Source organism: Corythoichthys intestinalis, chromosome 15, assembly GCF_030265065.1.
Source record: "Corythoichthys intestinalis isolate RoL2023-P3 chromosome 15, ASM3026506v1, whole genome shotgun sequence".
Taxonomy (NCBI): Eukaryota; Metazoa; Chordata; class Actinopteri; order Syngnathiformes; family Syngnathidae; genus Corythoichthys; species Corythoichthys intestinalis.
This window is the reverse complement of record NC_080409.1, coordinates 14,701,083-14,721,154: the sequence shown is the minus strand read 5'-3', so window position 1 is coordinate 14,721,154 and position 20,072 is coordinate 14,701,083. Positions and strand designations below refer to the sequence as shown.

The 20,072-nt window shown below is 41.7% G+C and overlaps 2 protein-coding genes across 7 annotated transcripts in view; one reads left to right on the top strand and one right to left on the bottom strand.

Annotated features, from left to right (window-relative positions):
* The first annotated feature begins 357 nt into the window (after positions 1-357).
* Positions 358-3,453, top strand: lamtor3 (late endosomal/lysosomal adaptor, MAPK and MTOR activator 3). Its single transcript, XM_057859112.1, has 7 exons — positions 358-486; positions 667-709; positions 931-965; positions 1,275-1,333; positions 2,359-2,492; positions 3,071-3,134; positions 3,243-3,453. The coding sequence occupies exons 2-7, from the start codon at positions 701-703 to the stop codon at positions 3,314-3,316; spliced, it is 375 nt and encodes a 124-aa protein (XP_057715095.1). The 5' UTR covers positions 358-486; positions 667-700; the 3' UTR covers positions 3,317-3,453.
* atp10d (ATPase phospholipid transporting 10D) overlaps positions 2,285-20,072 on the bottom strand; it is a 50,933-nt gene continuing 33,145 nt past the window's right edge. For 2 of the 6 annotated variants that reach the window (XM_057859108.1, XM_057859109.1), the window contains 10 exons: positions 13,242-13,368; positions 12,163-12,347; positions 11,781-12,078; positions 11,610-11,686; positions 9,666-9,791; positions 8,861-9,061; positions 6,552-6,632; positions 6,230-6,334; positions 5,918-6,105; positions 2,285-4,963 (listed from right to left, as the gene is read on the bottom strand). In XM_057859108.1, the coding sequence (XP_057715091.1) occupies positions 4,855-4,963; positions 5,918-6,105; positions 6,230-6,334; positions 6,552-6,632; positions 8,861-9,061; positions 9,666-9,791; positions 11,610-11,686; positions 11,781-12,078; positions 12,163-12,347; positions 13,242-13,368 (1,497 nt within the window). In that variant the 3' untranslated portion in view covers positions 2,285-4,854. The remainder of the gene's footprint in view (positions 4,964-5,917; positions 6,106-6,229; positions 6,335-6,551; positions 6,633-8,860; positions 9,062-9,665; positions 9,792-11,609; positions 11,687-11,780; positions 12,079-12,162; positions 12,348-13,241; positions 13,369-20,072) is intronic. The other 4 variants (XM_057859104.1, XM_057859105.1, XM_057859106.1 and 1 more) reach the window with 3 other exon arrangements.

The window sequence follows — 20,072 nt, the reverse complement described above, 5'->3', positions numbered from 1 at the left end:
AAATGAACTTCCAGTATCGATATCGGATCGGGATCGTAATATTTGGCCTTGGTATCAGATCGAATCCAAAATCACTGGTATCGCCCATCCCTATTTTAAATGTATTTAGTAAACATTTAAAATGAGCACCCCTTGCTGGTTGCTCTAGTCTCTTTACGTTTCCCCTGGGTCCTAGCGCCCTTCCAGTTACACTAAGATGGAATGCTTAGTATGTAGGTTAATAGTATTATTGTGTGTTCTATCAATGCCCATTTTAAAACTATTCATGCATTGTCAAGTTGAGATGCTGTTGCGGCCAATTGCGCAGCTTTGACTTTCCTTAACAATTCGTCAAAAGGCGGAAGCAGGGCCATGGGCGGAAGGAAAACAAACAGGTCATATGACTCCGGCTCGTGACCGTACATGTCTGTTGATGTAGGTGGACTAAATGTGTTTCCACAGTTCAGCTAGCTAAATTATTTCTTTAAAAAACATCCCTAAGCGCAGGTACGTAGCGTTTTATTCATGTATAACATAGCGTTTTACCTCAGGTACTTGTATTCGGCTTGTATTATACATTAAACGCACTTGTCAATCAAACCTAGCTTAGCTGCCACGTTAGCATACATAAATGTTCTTTATGGCCAAATTAACTTTGCGTCTTTGTTGTATTCCCACTGTTAATAGAAAGATTGAATGTTACGGGAAGTGACTGCCCACCATGGCTGATGTGAGTATTTACAGCTTTATATGAGGTTAAGCTATCGTTCTAGCCCATATGCTTAAATGCTCATATCTTCAGGACATGATAATGTCACATCAGGGTTCTCTGTTCATACTCAGATGTCATTAGTGATTGGGTCCATACAAATTTGGGTTACATTGCTGATGTAGAAACAGAACTTCATCATGAACCGAGAGTTTCAACAGTTTAACATTTTTCTTTTACAGGACTTAAAACGCTACCTGTACAAACAGTTGCAAAGGTATGTGTAAATGATCTCAAGCACTTGTTATGTTTACGGTTGAAAATTAGTCAAATATTTTGTAATTACAGTGCGCTGATGTTCCAGAAAACACATGTCACTATATTTTGGCGCTCTGTTGTATGTAATTTATGTGGATATAATCTGTATTTGTCCTACGTGATGCACAGAAGAAGAAAAATAAATTAAAAAAAACATTAATGTCGATATGTCCCAATTAGTTGTTCCTCAACCTATTCTTTCATAAAATGTGCCATCATGTAAACTGAGGATCCACGGTAATTTTAATCTTCGTTTGCTTTCATTAAGTGTTGAAGGTCTTCATGCAATCGTGGTCACAGACAGAGATGGAGTTCCAGTTATCAAAGGTATTTAACCAATTAATATACACACACAGTTGAAAACAATAAAGGTATAGGACTGTATTGTAGAAACCAACAACAAATGGATGTTTTTTTTTTTTTTTTAAATTTGTATGGCTTCACCATGACTTGGCAACCCGCTGTCAGGAAATGCTTACAAAATGGTTGGTTATGAAATGGTTATTTATTTCTCCCTCCAAAAATGAAGCCCTTGAGAAACTTGTTTGAGTTTAGCTGAAGTAGCCAAGTACTTGCACCAGGCACAGTGTGATGTCAACTTTTCCTTCAATTTCAAATCTGCTGCTTTGCAGAGCAGTTTGACTAGTAAATTGCAATCAAATCACTAAGAGCATAGATAAGAAACATTAACCATTGCATGCACTCGTTTTGACCTTGGCTATGTATGAAATGCTAAGATACAACTCGGACTGCCACGAAAGGTCAGTTTTGAGGCAATTTGTTTTATTACGTGGTTCAAAGTTAAAGGTTTGCTGATATCTGATAAGTATTTGGTGCCATTCCCTTTAAACTTTAGGTGGGTGAATTGTGTTAGCCATCTTCCACCATTTACACAATAGTTGGCAGAAAATTTCAGCTGTAGCAGTGATTACACCATGTAGAACATATTTTGTTCCCAGGTTCGAAGTGGTATTTCCTGGTTTGTTTCGTTGCATGGACTTATAAAAACACTAGCGGTAGTGTGCTGAATGGTAAATGGTCTTATACTTGTTTATGCTATGGCAACTCATTGTGTGAGAGGCTGTTCTCAGCGTGAGCGTCAAAGCATGAGTGGATTTGATTGGACTCACCGAATGAAGCATTTATTAAAAACGAGCATTTTCTACTTTATTCTTGTTAAAAAATAATCTGCATAATTAAGGTGGCACGGTGGGACAGTAACAGGTTTATTTTTTTATTTTTTTAAATGGACAACACAACCCTAACCCAAGTAAATATGTACAAGTAGTTCCAATAATGATCATGTTGTCTCATGTGATAGTGATAGTACATACGTACATATTTTCCTGCAGTTGCTAATGACAACGCTCCAGTCCATGCGCTGAGACCGGGTTTCCTGTCCACATTTGCTCTAGCAACAGATCAAGGCAGCAAGCTGGGTCTATCCAAAAACAAGAGTATTATCTGCTACTACAACAGCTACCAGGTCAGACTGTTAAAAGTTGTATTTGTACTGTTAAAACAATACAAGCCATACATTGCTGATTTTAAAAGGGATATGGATGGTATACTATTGTATTTGTGAGGACTCTGACTGCAGCATTCTGGATTAGCTTCCGCATCCTGATTGATTTTTTTGTTTGGACCTGGAAATATATGGTTCTTAAAAACTAGATTAAAACACTTTGAAAAAGTTTATCACTTGTAGATAGATGTCCAATCCATTTGAATTGGGAGGGTGGTCTGCCCACTTCAAATGAATTTGATGTCTAGTGCTGTCATTGGCAGCCAATTACTTTTTTGGGAAAAGTATCAACTATAAGTGAGAGGCGAGACGACGCAACGGAGATTGTGTAACCCGACTGATTTTTAACAATGTTCGGAGCTATCCACCCGAGTCAGCAGGATCCTTGTCATACGTTAATTATTTAAAAGAATTGCGAAGATTGGACCTGTGAGTGGATGGAAAATATACCGGATTGGCTGAAATTTAAGGAAGCAAATTGCAAGCACAGTATGGAGCCCTCTTAAATTATGATTTGACATGTCTGTTGTGTTCAACAGATTGTGCAGTTCAATCGTTTACCTCTTGTCATCAGTTTCATTGCCAGCAGTGATGCCAACACAGGTAAAAACTTTTTTTTTTTTTTTAATATATACTAGTATATAATTTCTCACATTCTGCCCTCTTCAAGAGAATTTTTTAGGTTTGAGATTCTCTTTTCTCTTTCCTCAGGTCTCATCATGAGTTTGGAGAAGGAGTTGGCTCCACTAGTAAATGAGCTAAGGCAGGTAGTAGAAGTGACATAAAGTCAATGGATTTAAAGAAGAAACCTCACTTAAATCATGATTTAACCTGTACTCTCTGTGCTGTGTTGAAAACTACATTTGTATGTATGATCAAATTGCTACTGGAGGTCTGAATAAAAGTTAATTTTAATTCATAAGGTGATGAATGTTTTTTTGTGACCCTGGACGCATGCTGGGCCTGACTAATAAACTAGGTTAACTTCTCCAGCGATGGAGCCCATCACTTGTTTACTCTCTCGTTGTACAACAATAACACTGGTCTACAAAATTTTGGAAAAGATCTTCAAAGATAAACATGGATAAATTGTACTTGCTGTAGTGACATACATTAGAATATAGATTTTAGTGCTGGTTGGCTAAAGTATTCAAGATATTTAAAGTTAAATTACAAAGACACATAGGTGTAATTATTAAGGATGTCCCGATCCAATCACGTGATCGGAAATCTGTGTCTGAATGAAAATGTTGCCGTTCATACTAGTAATTATTGACATGCAATGGTAAATTCTAATATCTATTCTGAAAACATAGCCAACACTATTGATTGCATGGGTCATCTGTGATTCTCATGTGTGCATATGTGGTTTTTTATTGGTATGCTAAGCAGGCACCATTGACTCGCGCTAGCTTATCCACTCAGGAGCCCTCAAACTTTTTTTTTTTTTTTTTAAACTAACAACTGACAAACTGCACAGAATTTGTTGAAATCAACTCCGACTAATTAACCCCCCATAACTCGAAGATTAAGCCTAAAAAATTCTTAACTTCCCCTTTAAATTATATTTTTAAGTTCTTAAAAATGACTTGAAAAGCGTTACTTTTAAAATGGTGCAAGAACCCTGGTTTTAGTGAGCAGTGTGTTATTGGCAGCAATTTTTTTTTGACAAAACTGCTTAATCCTTGGTTTTTCACAGTTGGAACTGTACCATATCTTGATGGCCGATTTGGACTTTTCTGCATCGGACATTTTTTAAGGTGACATTTCAATTTTTCTTTAGACCGGCAGGGGAAGGTCTCATTTGCTTTCTTCCTTTTGGTGAGGACCCTAAAAGTGCTCCTTCTCTCTGCTTGTGTTCCACCGATATCATACACTGCATTGCCTGCCATTAACGATGCTAGACATCCAATCCCTTTGAAGTTGGAGGGCTGGCAGCAACTGAACGTTCATTCGCTGCCACCCTCCAGTTTTATCTGGATTGGACATCGACTAATGATGAACTAATTTCAGCTCACAGCATAATGGTCAACGGTCATAACTATCTTGCAAGTGATTATTTTATCTATCTCAAAGCAACTGCTATTTCCTCATTGTCTGCCATTGACAGCGTTAGACATCCAATCCATTTGAAGTGGGTGGGTTGACATAGAAGGAACAAAGATCAAACAATGTAACGCTAAAAAATTAAAGAGTTAAGGAGTTTTAGTCCAAATGAGAAACACGATAGTTGTGCTTGAATCAATTTTATTTGGAAACTTTAGGCCCAAAATATTATTGATCCATGATTGGGCTCCAATCAGGTTTGGAATTTGAAGTTCCATTATCCTTGGATTCTTCTGCAGTACTTCTCTGAATTTACTTTTCCCCTGTAAGATGTTTGCATCAGAGCAGATAAGTGCATAGTGTTGTAAAGTACCCGGAACAGGAGCCTGCAGAGGAACCAGAACATTGTCATCAGCTGTAGTCATTGCATGCAGCTCAGAATAAAGACATCTTTACTGACCAAAGTTCGCAAGGTTGCTTAGATGATTATAATAATGTTGACCAGCTGAAGCCTAAAATAACTCATTGGCTGCCAGCTCCAAGTCAGATTGGCTGTCTATCGCAGTCAATGGCAGTCAATGAGTTAACAAATGATTGCAATAGCCTCAAAACACTGAAAAGGGCTCTAATTCTGAACAAGAAGCAATCTGGGACATGCAGATTATGGAAATTGTAAACAATGGTAAAAAGAAGTGTAGGTACTGATACAGCACTAGAACGACATCGCTTTCTGAGAATACTAAGATTTAACATGCTGATGCTACGCAGTATGTAGTCCTCAAGCTCTAGTTTCAAACTGCCCGTCACCCTCCCAAAGATGGCCACCAGCTACGCAGATTGCCTATGGCACATGACAACTAGTGCAGTCAATGGCAGCAAATTAGTCAAGCAGTGTCTGACCAAGCCATGATCACAATTACTATGCAGTCAAGAGTACACAGTAAATTGGTATTAAAAAATATATTTCTTAAAATGTTGTATTAGCAGATACTACACAGCGGTGCGTCGAAATCCGTATCAGGAGCCAAAAAAATGGTATTAATGCACAACTAGTTATTTCTATAAAAAGACCTGTTCCTGCAATGCACATTTTGGGTAGCAGATGGCGCCCAATTTGCACTGATTTGCTATATTGATGTGATGATATATGCCATCGTAGTACCACCAATCTGCCTCAAGATGTCCCTTGCAAAATGGTTCCCCCTGCCAAGTGTACATGAGTAATGCATGGAAGACTATTTAAAATCACAAGTGATGGCATTTTGTAAAATATATGGACAAAATCTTTAAAGGTGATAAAAAAAAATATATATATATATATATGCATTTTATTTTTATACCTGGGCATCAGTGCTGTCACCACAGTGAGCATACACACGATATAAAAGAGAGGCTGGGACATTTCTGATGTTTCTACACCCACAGGGTTGGTAGGGGGGCTGCAGGTCAGACAAGAAACGCTGAATACCAGCACAAAGCCAAAGTACGACCCCCCGCTGAGCACCAACACAAAAATGTGAATCCAAGTCTGCAAAACAACACAGTAGTTCAGTGAGTCTAAGTATTGAAAGTCGTGCGTGTGTGTGTGTGTGTGTGTGTGTGGAGATGCAGCAATTAATTGTTTTAGTTTTAAATATGGCAGTGTGTCTGACCAGATTATGACTTTCGATGACTTGGTGCAACAGGATGATGATGAGAGCTGAAGCGTTGATGGGTGATCCAAAGGACAGCTCTCCAATGTCTGATCCAGCGTAAGCCTGATAAACACATGGAAACATAAAACGTATACCATAATACAATGATTACTGTGTATTAGATTACAAAATGAGTGATGTACTAAATATTCGTTTCTCTGTGTCTGTGGGTATCATTTGGTGGCCTCTTGATATCTGAATGTTTGCAACACAACTACAAATCTGATGATTTGGGGATTAATTCTAAATAGGAACATTGATGCAAGTGTGGTGTACTTACAAAATAAGGCACAAAAAAGCAGACGAGGCTTTGGTAAAATGCATCCAGGACTGTGACCCAGAAGGCAAATCGAGCATAGGTCTGAGAATAAAAAAGTTCAGGAGTTATCATGAGGTCAGGTGTCGTCTTAGTTGAAGCAGACTGTTTGCCTAGTGATGTGTTTTAGATGGAAAATAATATATTTAAAGACCATTTTTAACAGAAATCCAAGTAATCCCAAAGGTTTCACATACTTTTTACATTTTTTGCAACTGTATATACACTATATGTCTATGTATGTATATGTGTATATATCATATATATAGAAGGACCCTATTGTCCCTATGCATGTCTGCATAGGGACAATAGGGTCATAACACTACCAACTTTTCAGGATGCTTAAATTGTTCCCACCAACTTTTAAGCTACCATATTTGCACTATAAAATTAGTTCAGTTACTTAGGTCATTTAGATTATCTTCTAATATGTTGTAAGGATAGAATTGACCCTACCATTATTAAGTGAAATATTTTTATTATGTTCAGACATTTTCCCCTTTTCAATTAATCAATGTGCTGGTCCATTTTTCCCTCCTCAAACGCATGTCTGATTGGCTGATGACTTTATTTTGTACATTATTTATTTTAAAATATTTTTATTCGCAGCCTATTCAGCCAGACATTTTTTCAGATAATCGTATATTAATCGTTATCGAGATAAAAAAGTTTACTTAATCCTGATTTATATGATTTCTATAATTGCTCAAACCACTGATGCACTTAGAGATTAAAATAAGGAGGAACAAGATGAAAGACAACCAATTAAAGCTATGTACTATGTACTACTCTTGTGGTGAAGGACAATGTAGGCTAGTTCCATGTATAGGTTAAGTAGTATCTCCCCCCACTTAAAAAAAACACTGTAAATCTTCTTTATATGAAGCAACGGGGAATTTCTCCCATTTTGAAAAATGACTTTCTCCCATGAAAATAACATTTTAACTCTCTTCATTTTTACATGGGAAACACATTAGCACAATCGCTAGAGATTGAGAAGGTACAACATGTTAATGCTATGGCAAGGAGGAGCCAGGACACCAGGTCAGAAGGGGGAGTTGATTTACTCCCCCCAGAAATTGGGTACCAAGCCCCAGTGACAGAGGAGCTGAATGAGAGAGTAACTGGCCTAAAAATAAGATCACGGCTAAGATAAGAGCCTGTCAACCCCGACACCGACTAGCGAGAATGAGTGAAGTACCACCAGAAAGTCTCCTAGCTGATGCAAATGCAGCAATAAGAACGATCCCTAATGCGACAATAACTGAAACCAATGAGCTGATATACAGTACAGCAACAGTCATCCTGAAGATGCTTGGAATTTATAATGATGACATGAAGATCAACAAGGAGGCACAAAGGCGCAGAAGGTTGGAAGCCAAAATCAATGCAACACTGAGGAAAGTAGGCCAATGATCAGAACTCCAGAAAGGTGCAAAAAGGGTACCCAGTCAAATAACCATACCCGAGGTTCTGGAAACTGCCACACAAAGAAAGCCTTGTCTGCAAGATTAAGAGAAATAGAAGCCAGTAAATAAACCAGCTGTTCTCCACTAACCCAGTGAAAGTGTATTCTCAGTGGCAGGGCAATACCACAATAACGCACTCACCAAGGCTGGAGACAGAACAATACTACTGAGGCAGCATATAGGAGAGGGAAGCATCACATGACAGTGAAGCACAGTGGTTAAAAAGATCTAAGGGCAGACCACAGCGCCCTCCCTGACCAATGGCCCAGTTACCATCACAGTGGCTGACATGTATGAAGAACTGGACAGCACCTGACCCAGACATGATTTACAGCTACTTATTAAAGAAGCTAAATTTACTCCATGTGCGCCTAGCAGCACAAATCAACCAACTGTTGAAGGATGGGACCCACCCTGAATGGCTGACCAAGGGACGAACAGTCCTGATCCAAAAAGACCTCCAGAAGGGACCAGTCCCATCCAACTAGAAGAAGAACAGGTTATAGGTAGCGGTGGGTGTTTTGACAGATTTTAAGAGGACGGAGAGCCAAAATGTGTTACAACAAAGCTGCTATGCAAGCGCTGATTGTCGTCAGCCCTGAATTAACTAGCCTACTATAGGGATTTTTAAGAGAACTTCGCCCTCTGCAGGCATAGAGCGCCAATGAAAATATTTCCAAGTTTATCTTTATTTCCATTGGTTTGTCAAAGAAAATTGATGTAAAAGTTCATGTTTTAAAAACCTTAGGCAATACAGTGTAACTGCATAATGATTGGATAAATATGTGTTATGCGTGAGAGCACCTCAGAGGCATGTCCAGCCCGGTAAAGCTCAGGCACTACCATCAGTTTCTCAGCAGGGATGTCTTTGTCCAAGATGCCATAGATGAGAGGAGGAACAGATGTGAAGAACAGGTTGAAGAAGATTAGAACCCACGGGTTGGTCATGACAGCCCCGGAGTAACCACAGAAGAATTGATACCAAAACAACAGGTTCACAAACATCTGCAAGACAACGCAAAATCATTAAAAGCGTTTAAGTCATGATTATTATTAGCCATTATTAGTCACCTAAGATTATATGAAGACATAACTCAAATTCTAAAGTTCTCAAATCTTTAAGTGTTTATGATTTCAATAATAGATAGCCAATCATCCTTCTATAGTGTTTTTAAATGAGTGTCACAAGTGGCGTTGAATGTTCAGTCGCTGCCACCCTCCCACTTCAGATCGAATGGACGTCTATTGCTATCAATGGCAGCCTGTGAGTTAAGTAAGTTGTTATTTTTAAGTGTTCCCAAATAATTTGATCAAGTTAACTTTATAAACTTAGTGTTCATCTGGACAAAATGGTCACGTTTACTTGCCCAACTTACTGTCTTTAATCACCTTGTCTTATGTTTATTTTAGCCTACTTAGTTTTTCATCAAAACTTGAAATGTGAAATAGGTCAACTTGAAATTTCAAGTTTTTTTTTTTTTTTTTGTAGATTCACTACATATATGCTTGAAATTAGCTGCTGACAATTCATGTACTGCTGTAAAAGACATTTACTGAACATAAATTTTGTTTTAAAATAAATGGAGAAAAATAATCAAAGGTAATTCACCACATTTTTGTAGATAAAGTACAGCATCATGTTTCCAAGACGAGAGAAACACCAGTGACCATGGACCAGCAACAGCTTACTGAGGTGCTTAAATCGTGAAATGGCAAAGTCACTGGCCATCACAGCCTGAGGTGAAAACACAAAAACGAAAGGAATTCAACAAAGGGACATGATGGATATTCAATAAGGATGAAAGTAATTCTTACACATATTCATTCTCAACTTTTTTTTTTAATAAATCACTTTAAAACCACAAATGTTGGCACAAATTACTGTAGGCCTACCCCAAAACCAGGGAATAAAACTGATGTTTTGAAACCTATTTTAGACATGACAGTGATGGGCCCTGATACTTAATATCGTCTAACATGAGAGACAGATGTGTGCACACACATTTGCTCTTTTATATAACTTTCACATTTAATTGTTAATAATCATCTATGTGTGTGATATCATCAGTCGCTTTACATATGCATATTTACACAGGCATTTTTAAGCAAACACATTACTACAACTCTCAAGAACAACTTTTAAAGATGGATTTTATATGAGAGCATTTCGACTCTTCAGGCAATCATATAGCGCCGATAATGGAACGTCAAGCGCAGGCCCCCGAACAGTTTGTGCAACCCAAACTAACTGTATGCCTACACCAGGATCTTGTTCTTTTGGTCACAACCTATGATCATAGCTCGTGAACATAGGTGAGGGTAGAAACGTAGATCAACCGGTAAATGGAGAGCTTCATCTTTTGGCTCAGCTCCTTCTTTACAGTAAAGGATCGATACAGAGTCAGTATCACTGCAGACGCACCGATCCGCCTGTCAATCTCCCGCTCCATTCTTCCCTAAATCGTGAATAAGTCACGAGATACTGTACTTAAACTCCTCCACTTGGGGAAGGACCTCATCCCTGAACCAGAGAGGGCATTCAACCTTACTCCAACTAAGGACCATGGTCTCAGATCTGGAGGCACTGATTCTCAGGGGTATAATCAGGGGTTCCGATACCCCATATTTCTAGAGCACCCCCAACAGGACTCCTCGGGGGACACGGTCGAACACCTTCTCCAAATCCACAAAACACTCGTAGACTGGTTGGGCAAACTCCTGTGACCCGGCAAAAACCCTGCTGAACTGATCCATTGTTCCACAGATAAGCACAATACCACAGTCAGGACCCGTCCCCTCACTCGAAGGCAGAGGGAGGCTACCCTCTCGTCTACCAGGATAAACCCTATACAGGCTCAAGGCCGGCAGGCAATAAGAATGCCCATACCTGCTTGTAGCCTCTCACCGTTTGCAACTCCAGAGGTGAAGAGTGTCCAATCCTCCTCGAGTCGAGAGCAGTGGTAACAGAGCCTGAGCCGTGCGTAGAGGTGAGCCCGACTACTTCTAGTCGGAACTTTTCAACCTTACGCACTAGCTTGGTCTCCTTCCTAACCACAGAGGTGACATTCCACGTCCCGAGAACCAGCTTCTGTAGCTGAGGATTGGACCACCAAGGACCCCTACTTTGGCTGCCACCCAACTGCCTACGCACCTGACCCTTTGGGCCCTCCCACAGGTGGTGAGCCCATGGGAAGGGGAACCCAAGTCGTCTCTTAGGGCTGCAGCTCAAGAGCACCCAGGGACCCACATTCAGGCAAGGGAAATCGTAGCTCATTGGACCCAAATTCAGGCAAGGGAAATCGTAGTTCATTAATGTTCATTGCCAGAAGAAGAGGTAACGTAAGCCATTCTTTGTCTGGTCCCCCACCTAGGACCTGTTTGCCAAGGGGTACCCGCCAGGGGCACAAGGTCCCGGACAAGAGAGCTCCTAAGATCATTGGGACACTCAACCCAAACCACCACCACAATAATGTGGTGATGACTATTTGTGGGGGGGTCAATGGCAACCAATGAGTCAGTTCTTTAAAAAATGGTTTTAGCCAGTCATAAGTACCTGCATGCCTTCTTGACCTGATATCCCAATGCCCACATCCGCCACTTGGATCATGCTCACATCATTGGCCCCATCACCTACAAGGCAAAAAACGGAATATTCCATCCTTAAAGAACGGTAAGTTTTCAATTTCTACTGAAGACAACACGATATAAAAGGTAGTTAGCCCACCTACTGCCAAGGTCAAGACTTTGAGCTGGTCTCGGACCAGGTGCACTACTCGGCTCTTTTGCAAGGGAGTGGAACGGCAGCAGATGACAGCTTTGCAGGAATGGCTCAGCTCCAGAAAGCAGCTTGAGTGGTCTAATAGCACCAGGTCAAGTGTCCGGCCATCAATGACCAAAATGAAGCCATCCTCGCCGCTTGAAAATATGTCTCCATGATCTTCTGCAGGAATCTTTTCACTCTTTCGCTCTTTACTGCTTTGCACTTCTAATTTGAGGTCCTCTAGTACTGCAGTGCAGTCATCCTGACAGACAAAGAAATATTTTTGTTGATGACACCTAACTAGTGGGTTAAAAAGCTATGCAGAAAAAGCAAAGCAACTCCTGACCTTGCTTTCACAGTTGACAGTCAGAATTTGGTCAGCTGGACTGATGAGTTTACAAGCATAGGCTACGTTGACAGCCGTCTCCTGTTTATCTCCGGTGAGGACCCAGATTTTGATCCCTGCTCTCTGAAGGGATTCGATAGTGCTTGGAACATCTTCCTGCAGTCTGTCTACAATTCCTGTGGTGCCTGAAGGTCAAGAAATTAACATGTCTATCTACTTATAATTGTGGGGGTCCTTTGCAAAGCAAAGTCAAAGTGATTCGGACATCTACCGCTGTTAAGGGCACTGAAAGGTTAGCATTGAAATGCTTAAATGATTTGGATGATATCGTTGTTAATGGCAGGCGATGAGTTAATCGTAGATATTATCTTAGTTATTTAAAAACATTTTTCAAAATTACTTTTATTTTTTATTTTTTCAAAAATTAAAACAAAAAATATATTTGAATTTTTTTTTCAAAATAGCTTAAATTGAACTGCATTTATTCTGTTTATTTCAAATTTGTATATTTTTTCATTTGTTATTAATTCTATTTTCTGCATTAACTTTAAAGTGATATTAGGGGCCATGCCCCTTTGTATTTGTTTTTATTCATTCAATTTTTGTTTTTAATGAACATTTTATTAATTTATAATTTAATTCATCTATAAGATTTATATAACTTTTGTTATATAATTATATAATAATAATAACAATAATTTTTTTTTAGACCTGCCAGCCACATACGTGGATATCACAATTTAGGTCAGGTAGGTCACACTTATATACGAAATATTCACGCATTTCCTGCCATTGACAACCAGACTTGCAATTCATTTAAACCGGAAGTATTGACTTTCAGTGCCATTAACAACATCAATGTCAGCCAATGAGTTAACAATGTGACCAACATGACCCAAAATGTGGTCTTTATGGGGTTAGGTTTCTTTAAACTACCAAAAATAATCAAATGCTTTATAAAGGGTTTAGCTTGTGGAAACCTTTAGTAGTTTGAAATCGACAGCAATCTTAAATGCTCAGTCTCAGGAAGAAATATACTCAACGATAATTGTTCCGAAAAATAACAGTGATCTTCCTACCCAAAAGGGTGAGGTTGCTCTCCAGTCTTTCAGCAGAGTCGAGCAGCAGCTCTTCTCTGTTCTCAATGCTTCTCTCTGCCAGCAAATGCTTCTGCCGCCATACTTCGTACTCCTCCTGCCCCAGTACCTGGCCCAAAAACAGTGTAAAAAGCACATAAATTGAATGTTAATGAACAGCCCTCTGAGCGCAAATGCTTTATAGTAGCAGTGCCTGCACAGGTTGAAGACTGCACAAACATCAAAGTAAGATTGTATGTATATGTATTAGATGTACGATACATGTAATATATTATAAATGTAGGTATTACTGAGCAATATGGACAAAAATCGGAGTATATGAGTTAGGAACTTTCAATGCAACAACCTGGCAGCCTATAATTTATCTCCAGCTTAAACAATCTTCACAAAATGGATGTGCCCATAAGGATTGTCATTTTTTGTGTTACTTTAACCCCTTGATGTCTGAATTTTAATTTAAAAAAACTATACATCAAAAAGCATTGGGGGAATACATAGAAAATTGGATTAAAAAAAAGGCAATTCCTTCGCTTTGCTTTCGAAGCAAAAGGCGTACCAATACAGTGTGTTGCCATTCGGCCTCTCTCTCTCTCCCCGGACATTTACAAGATGCGTGGCTGCAGTGCTGGCCCCCCTGCAGAGCCACGGCCTCAGGATTCTTCCTTACTTGGACGATTGGCTTGTGTGCTCACAGACTCGGGAACAAGCTCTCAGCCGTACTGCGCTGCTGTTGGACCATGTACAGCAGCTGGGACTCAATGTGAACCTTTCGAAAAGTTGTTTGGTTCCCAGCCAGCAGGTGATTTTCATCGGCATAAGCTTGGACTCCTTGACCATGACCGCCTCTCCGTCGCCACGGAGGGTGGACGACGTTCTTCAAACGGCCGCGCGTGTCAGACACAGTGCGACGCTGTCATACGGGTCTGTCCTCCATTTATTGGGGAAACTGACAGCACTTTCAAGCGTGGTGCCATTGGGCCTTTTGTTTCTGCGCCCGCTACAGATCTGGGTGAACGGTTTGGGATTGGACCCCAAACGACATCAACACAGACTTGTGACTCTCTCAGGGCGTTGTCATTGACTACTGCGGCCCTGGATGAACAGACAGTTCATATGCAAGGGTGTTCCACTGGGTTCACTTCCCTCGCGCCGAGAAGTGGTTGTGACGGATGCGTCTCTTTCGGGCTGGGGTGCAGTGTGGAACCACAGGAGGGTCAGGGGAGTTTGGTCCCCACCGGAGAGGCTTCGTCACATAAACGTGTTGGAGCTTCGTGCTGTTCGACTCTGTCTCAAGCATTTTCTCCCTGCGTTGAGAGGAAAGCATGTTCTGGTTCGGTCAGACAATACGTCCATTGTCTACCGTATAAACCTTCAAAGGGGAACCAGGTCTCCTCTCTCACTGGCAGAGGCTCGAGAGCTTCTCCTGTGGGCTTTCCCACGCCATCTGAGTCTCAGAGCTGTCCATCTTCCCGGGGTGCACAACTGTGCAGCGGACTTCCGCTCCAGGCAGAAACCAACGCCAGGGGAGTGGAGGTTGAACCCTGCTGTGGTTCAGGAGATATGGAGGAGGTTCGGTGTAGCACAGGTGGACCTCTTCGCTTCAGAAGCAACCACTCATTGTCAACTGTGGTTTTCCCTTGCGGAAACGCATAGTCCACTAGGTCAGGATGCCCTGGCACACGCATGACCGGACTGTCTCCTGTATGCGTTTCCGCCTCTTCCCCTCTTGATGGTGACTCTGCACAGGATCAGCCGGAGCAATCACGAGGTGTTGTTGGTTGCTCCGTTCTGGCCAGGGAGACTGTGGTTTCCGATGATTCTCAGACATCTCAATGGAGATCCTTGGCCTCTACCCCAGAGGAGGGACCTGTTGTCTCAGTTGGAGGGGAGCATATGGCACCCCCACCCGGAGCATCTTCGCCTGTACCTGTTTGCCTGGCTCTGCCAGACTATTCTCCCTGTATTTTTCAAACACTGAGAGAAATAGTCTGGGAACCATCCCATTAACGGCCTCTCGAGCAGGTACAAAATCAATCGACAAATCAGATTTGTTTATTTGCGTGACGTGTTCTTAACGAGCAACGTCACTATTGTGCGTCGAAAGTAGTCTCCACAACACAGATGGTCAACGGGAGAGCCGAGAATATGTTCCAATCCACGGTAAAATCAGTTTTAAATTACCAAAACACATCGACACGAGTCATTGACAACAGTCTGTCTCACGCTAGCCATGTTGAATAAACTCCTCTCTCTTTGTATGTTTACTTCCGCGTGCAAGTCCCTCGTCCTTCCCTCGTCAATTTACTAACGTCACGTCTGCCCGTCGCTCATTGGTCCACTCCGCTGTCTGTTTGCTGTGGCTTGCTCCGCCCTGGAAATTGTGTCCGCTTGAATGGTGGCCAGACTCAATAGCTGGAACAGCGGTGAGTCTGGTGTACCAGGCAATGTACCTGTGGCCTCTGAAGGGCCGGATTCCCTGTTAGAGTCCTGTACAGAGGCAGTTGTACAGACTGTACTTTGTGCACGTGCGCCTTCCACGAGGGCACTTTACAGTAACAGATGGAAACTTTTCAATAAATGGTGTAAGTGTAACAATGTGGATCCTGAGCGCTGCTCTGTGCCAATATTGCTTAACTATTTGCAAGAACTTCGTGATAAGGTACTTTCTGTCTGAACTTTGAGCGTATACGTGGCTGCGATATCCGCCCACCATGTTTTAGTGGAGGGCTGATCAGTGGGCTCACATTCCCTGGTGTGTCGGTTCTTGAAGGGTGCCCTTCGTCAACGACCTCCAAGGTTACCACGCGTTCCCACGTGGGACCTCCCTTTAGTCCTGGAGGGTTTGTGTTCCGCCCCTTTTGAGCCCTTGAGTGGGTCTGACATTAAGTGGGTCACAGTGAAAACTGCGTTCCTCCTCGCAATTACTTCAGCAAAGCGAGTGAGTGATTTACATGCTTTATCAATTTCTCCGAACTGTTTCCGGTGGAATTCCGACGGCTCGGGGGTTACTTTATGGCCCAATCCGAGTTTTTTGCCAAAGAGACTTTCAGCCTTTCATGTTAACCAGCCAATTACCCTGGCTGTGTTTAACGATGCGAGTGCACCTGATGGGCATTTGCGAAGTTTGCTATGTCCTGTTCGGATGCTGGTGCGCTATGTTGGTGTGACTGCGAGCACTCGTAAGTTGGATGCTCTTTTTGTATGTTTTGGTGTCAGGACAAAGGGCTGCGCGGTCTCGAAGCAGCGACTGTCACATTGGGTTGTCGAAGCTATTCTGCAGGCCTATGAGTCCAAAGGTCTTCGGCCTCCTCCAGTCTCGTGCCATTCCACAAGAAAAATGGCAACTTCCTGGGCGGCGCTGAGAGGTGTTCCACTGAATGACATCTGTTCCGCCGCAGTATGGGCATCATCTTGTATGTTTGCCCGCTTCTACAGAGTGAATGTGGCAGCTCCTCACCCGGTGGCTTCAGTGGTGCTGTCGGCTTCCTCTGACCGCATATGAAGTGTCTTTGTGACTATGTTGGTATGTGGTCATCCAGGTGCTAAGCACCGCCCTCTGGCGGTCAGGAGGAATGAAATAGAATGAGAGTTACTTCTGTAACTAGGGTTCTGTGAATTCCGGTACTATTTAAATACATACATGTGCATTTGCTGTGGTTTAGTGTAATAATTTTATGGCACGACCACTTTCTGTTTTTGTCACATTTATTCCGCGACTTCCACACCCCCTCTGCCAATCGCCGTTTAATCCGGCTGGGAGCGACTTCGCTCGGCTTCATCACCGCTAGGACTCTGCCCACTAGCCTGGTTCTTGATCAATTCCAATTGTTGCACAAGAAAACAGCAAATCCTATTTTAAGGCGTACGAGAGATTGTTATAGCCTTGTACAGAACCTTACTGGTCTTGGCGTTAACAGAATGGGTTTTTGTTGTGAACTATAGTTCCACACAAATGTACAGAGATCTCATTTAGCTTAGCGACTGGAAACCCACTTTTTGAGTGTCCCAAACTTCCAGGAAAGTGCATTTGTCAAGGTTTCATCGGCCGTGACGTCCACCAAACAGAATGCTACGACGACGCCGGCACCTCTGCTATAGGACGCGTTCAGAGTTTGCCAAAAAATGCTCACTGCCGGCAGGAACGCACCCTCCCAAGGGGTTTCAGAATCTGCACCTTTCAAACAACATTTCTCGAGCCTCGGGTGTCGTAGAACATTTTTTAAGATGTTTGCGTGCATGTGAGAAGGGCCCATATTTTATTTCTGCTTGATCGTAAAAAAAAAAAAAAAAAAAAAAAATACATAAAAAAATTAAAAAACAAGGCAAAGGGCATTATAGACAAGTTTCCCGAGTAAAACATGGCCGGCCATCTTTGATCATTTCTGCTTCGAACTTCCGGTTTAGACAGAAGAACATGAAGTGCGGTTGAAGTAAGCAGTGTGTTGACAACGTTAAAACTGCTAAATCAAACCAGAGAAACCCAAAAAATGGATTCAGCACTACGTTGATGAGACTTCGAGACTTTCTGTGCTGTGCGTGAACTGGAAGCTCCTATATACAGTATATTGTTGGAAGAGGAATGTTTTGATCAGCAAACAGCTAGTAGCTACAATGCACCAGTGTGGATCTACCTCGCCATACGCCTTAAATCGAAACCAGCTGCAGACAATAAGTTAAGGATGTGCTTTAAGCCTAGGGTTCTACCTAAAATATTGTATGTTTGATGATTCAATTTCTTGTTTTATTTAAAACGATTGGTGCATGTGCAAAACAGGTCAATTAATAACAATTTATAAAATTACTAGAAAAATAGCAACAAAGGTAAGTCGAGCCTTCCATCATCAAAGTAGAATGCACGTACTCTCGATATATGTCCATCGACGTCGAGGTGTCTTCCCTTGCCTAACAGTGTTTTCCACCCGTAAACAAACAAAAAACTTTTAACACTTGCATTTATGCGTTTACATAATTGTGCCATCCTACACGTACTGATTAGCAACAGGCTAGCGGAAGATAGCAGGTGTTGCAGCCACAGCAGTACAGTAGTTGTAGTAAATAATATTATAAATAAACATAAGTACAATCATCATCAGAATAACAATATCACTGGCAACAAGTTGTTTAATGCGCAGGATTTTAGCTTTAGTATTTCTTGAGTACCGGACACATGAAAATGCAGGGATAGTAAGAACATACCTTCCATAACACCAGCGGCAACATGGCTAAAGAAACACCCAGTCTTTGTGTTGGCACGGGCTAGGTTCCGCATCTGCCTTTATGAACATGTTGTCCTCCCATGTCGTGATGATGGCAGATGGATGCGGTATTTCCAAATTGTCTTTTTGGAGGGATTTTGATGACTAATGTTATTCCATCGCCACTGTTGTTTTGGATGGAGAAAGTGTAAAACGGAAGCCGCGAGCAGAAATGCAGAAGTAAGGCGGAAGTACGTCGGAAACTTGTCTATAATATATATATGTGTATATATATACATATATATATACATACATATATATATATATATATATATATATATATATATATATATATATATGTATATATGTATGTATATGTATGTATATGTATATTTACATATACATACATACATATATATACATATACATATCATATACATATATATATTTATATGGCAGAAAACACACAGGTGCCTTGAAGTTCCGCTCTAAGAGCCCTAATTTGACCAAATTTCAAAATTGTCCGATATGCATGTGTGATACATCATTGGAAAGCTTAAAATCTCAATTTTCTGGGGGAAGAAAAATTTTGAACTGGAGGGCATGTTTATAAAAAAACAAAAACAAAAAAAAAAACAGCAAAACTCGAGCGAGAGCACGCGAGAGCAGAATTAAAGACGCCATGATTTTGTCGAAATTTTATCGAGTACTTACCTTGTTTCGATCCAAAACTCCATGTAGCATGTATCATCGAGTGTCAAGACACAGATGTGAATGGCTACAGCCTGATTTTTGAGGGATTTTATGGGTGAAACATGGTAATATAACGGGTCGTGATGCAGAAATCGCAGACATCAAGAAGTGGTCGAGATGTTCTTTTTCATATATTTACCCTTTTAAATGTTTTTTTTTTTTTTTCAATTTTTGTTTGGATCGATTATTTATCATCTAACATATTGGGGAAAATGCGGCAGTAACAAAAAAATACAATCGATAGTTATGAGGTAGATATCCGTGACTTTTTTACGAACGCCATTTTTTTCATTGTGACGTAATCTGTTCAAAAGTTTAAAATATGTGAGTGAATTATTCCCCCCCCCCCCCCCCCCCCCCCCCCCCCCGTGAGTCATCACCTTATCGTGGTGGAGGGGTTTGCGTGTCTCAATGATCCTAGGAGCTATGTTGTCTGGGGCTTTAAGCCCCTGGTAGGGTCACCCATGGCAAACAGGTCCTTGGTGAGGGGCCAGACAAAGTATGGCTCAAAAAGACCCCTTATGATGAGCAACATAAATAAACCTCAGTTTCCCTTGCCCGGACCCGGGTTACCGGGGCCCCCCTCTGGAGCCAGGCCTGGAGGTGGGGCTCGAAGGCAAGCGTCTGGTGGCCGGGCCTGTCCCCATGGGGCCCGGCCGGGCTCAGCCCAAAAAGGCAACGTGGGTTCCCCTTCCCATGGGCTTACCCCCTGTGGGAGGGGCCAAAGGGGTCGGGTGCGTAGGGAGTTGGGCGGCAGCCAAAGGCGGGGGCCTTGGCGGTCCGACCCCCAGCTGCAGAAGCTAACTCTTGGGACATGGAATGTCACCTCTCTGGCAGGGAAGGAGCCTGAGCTGGTGTGTGAGGC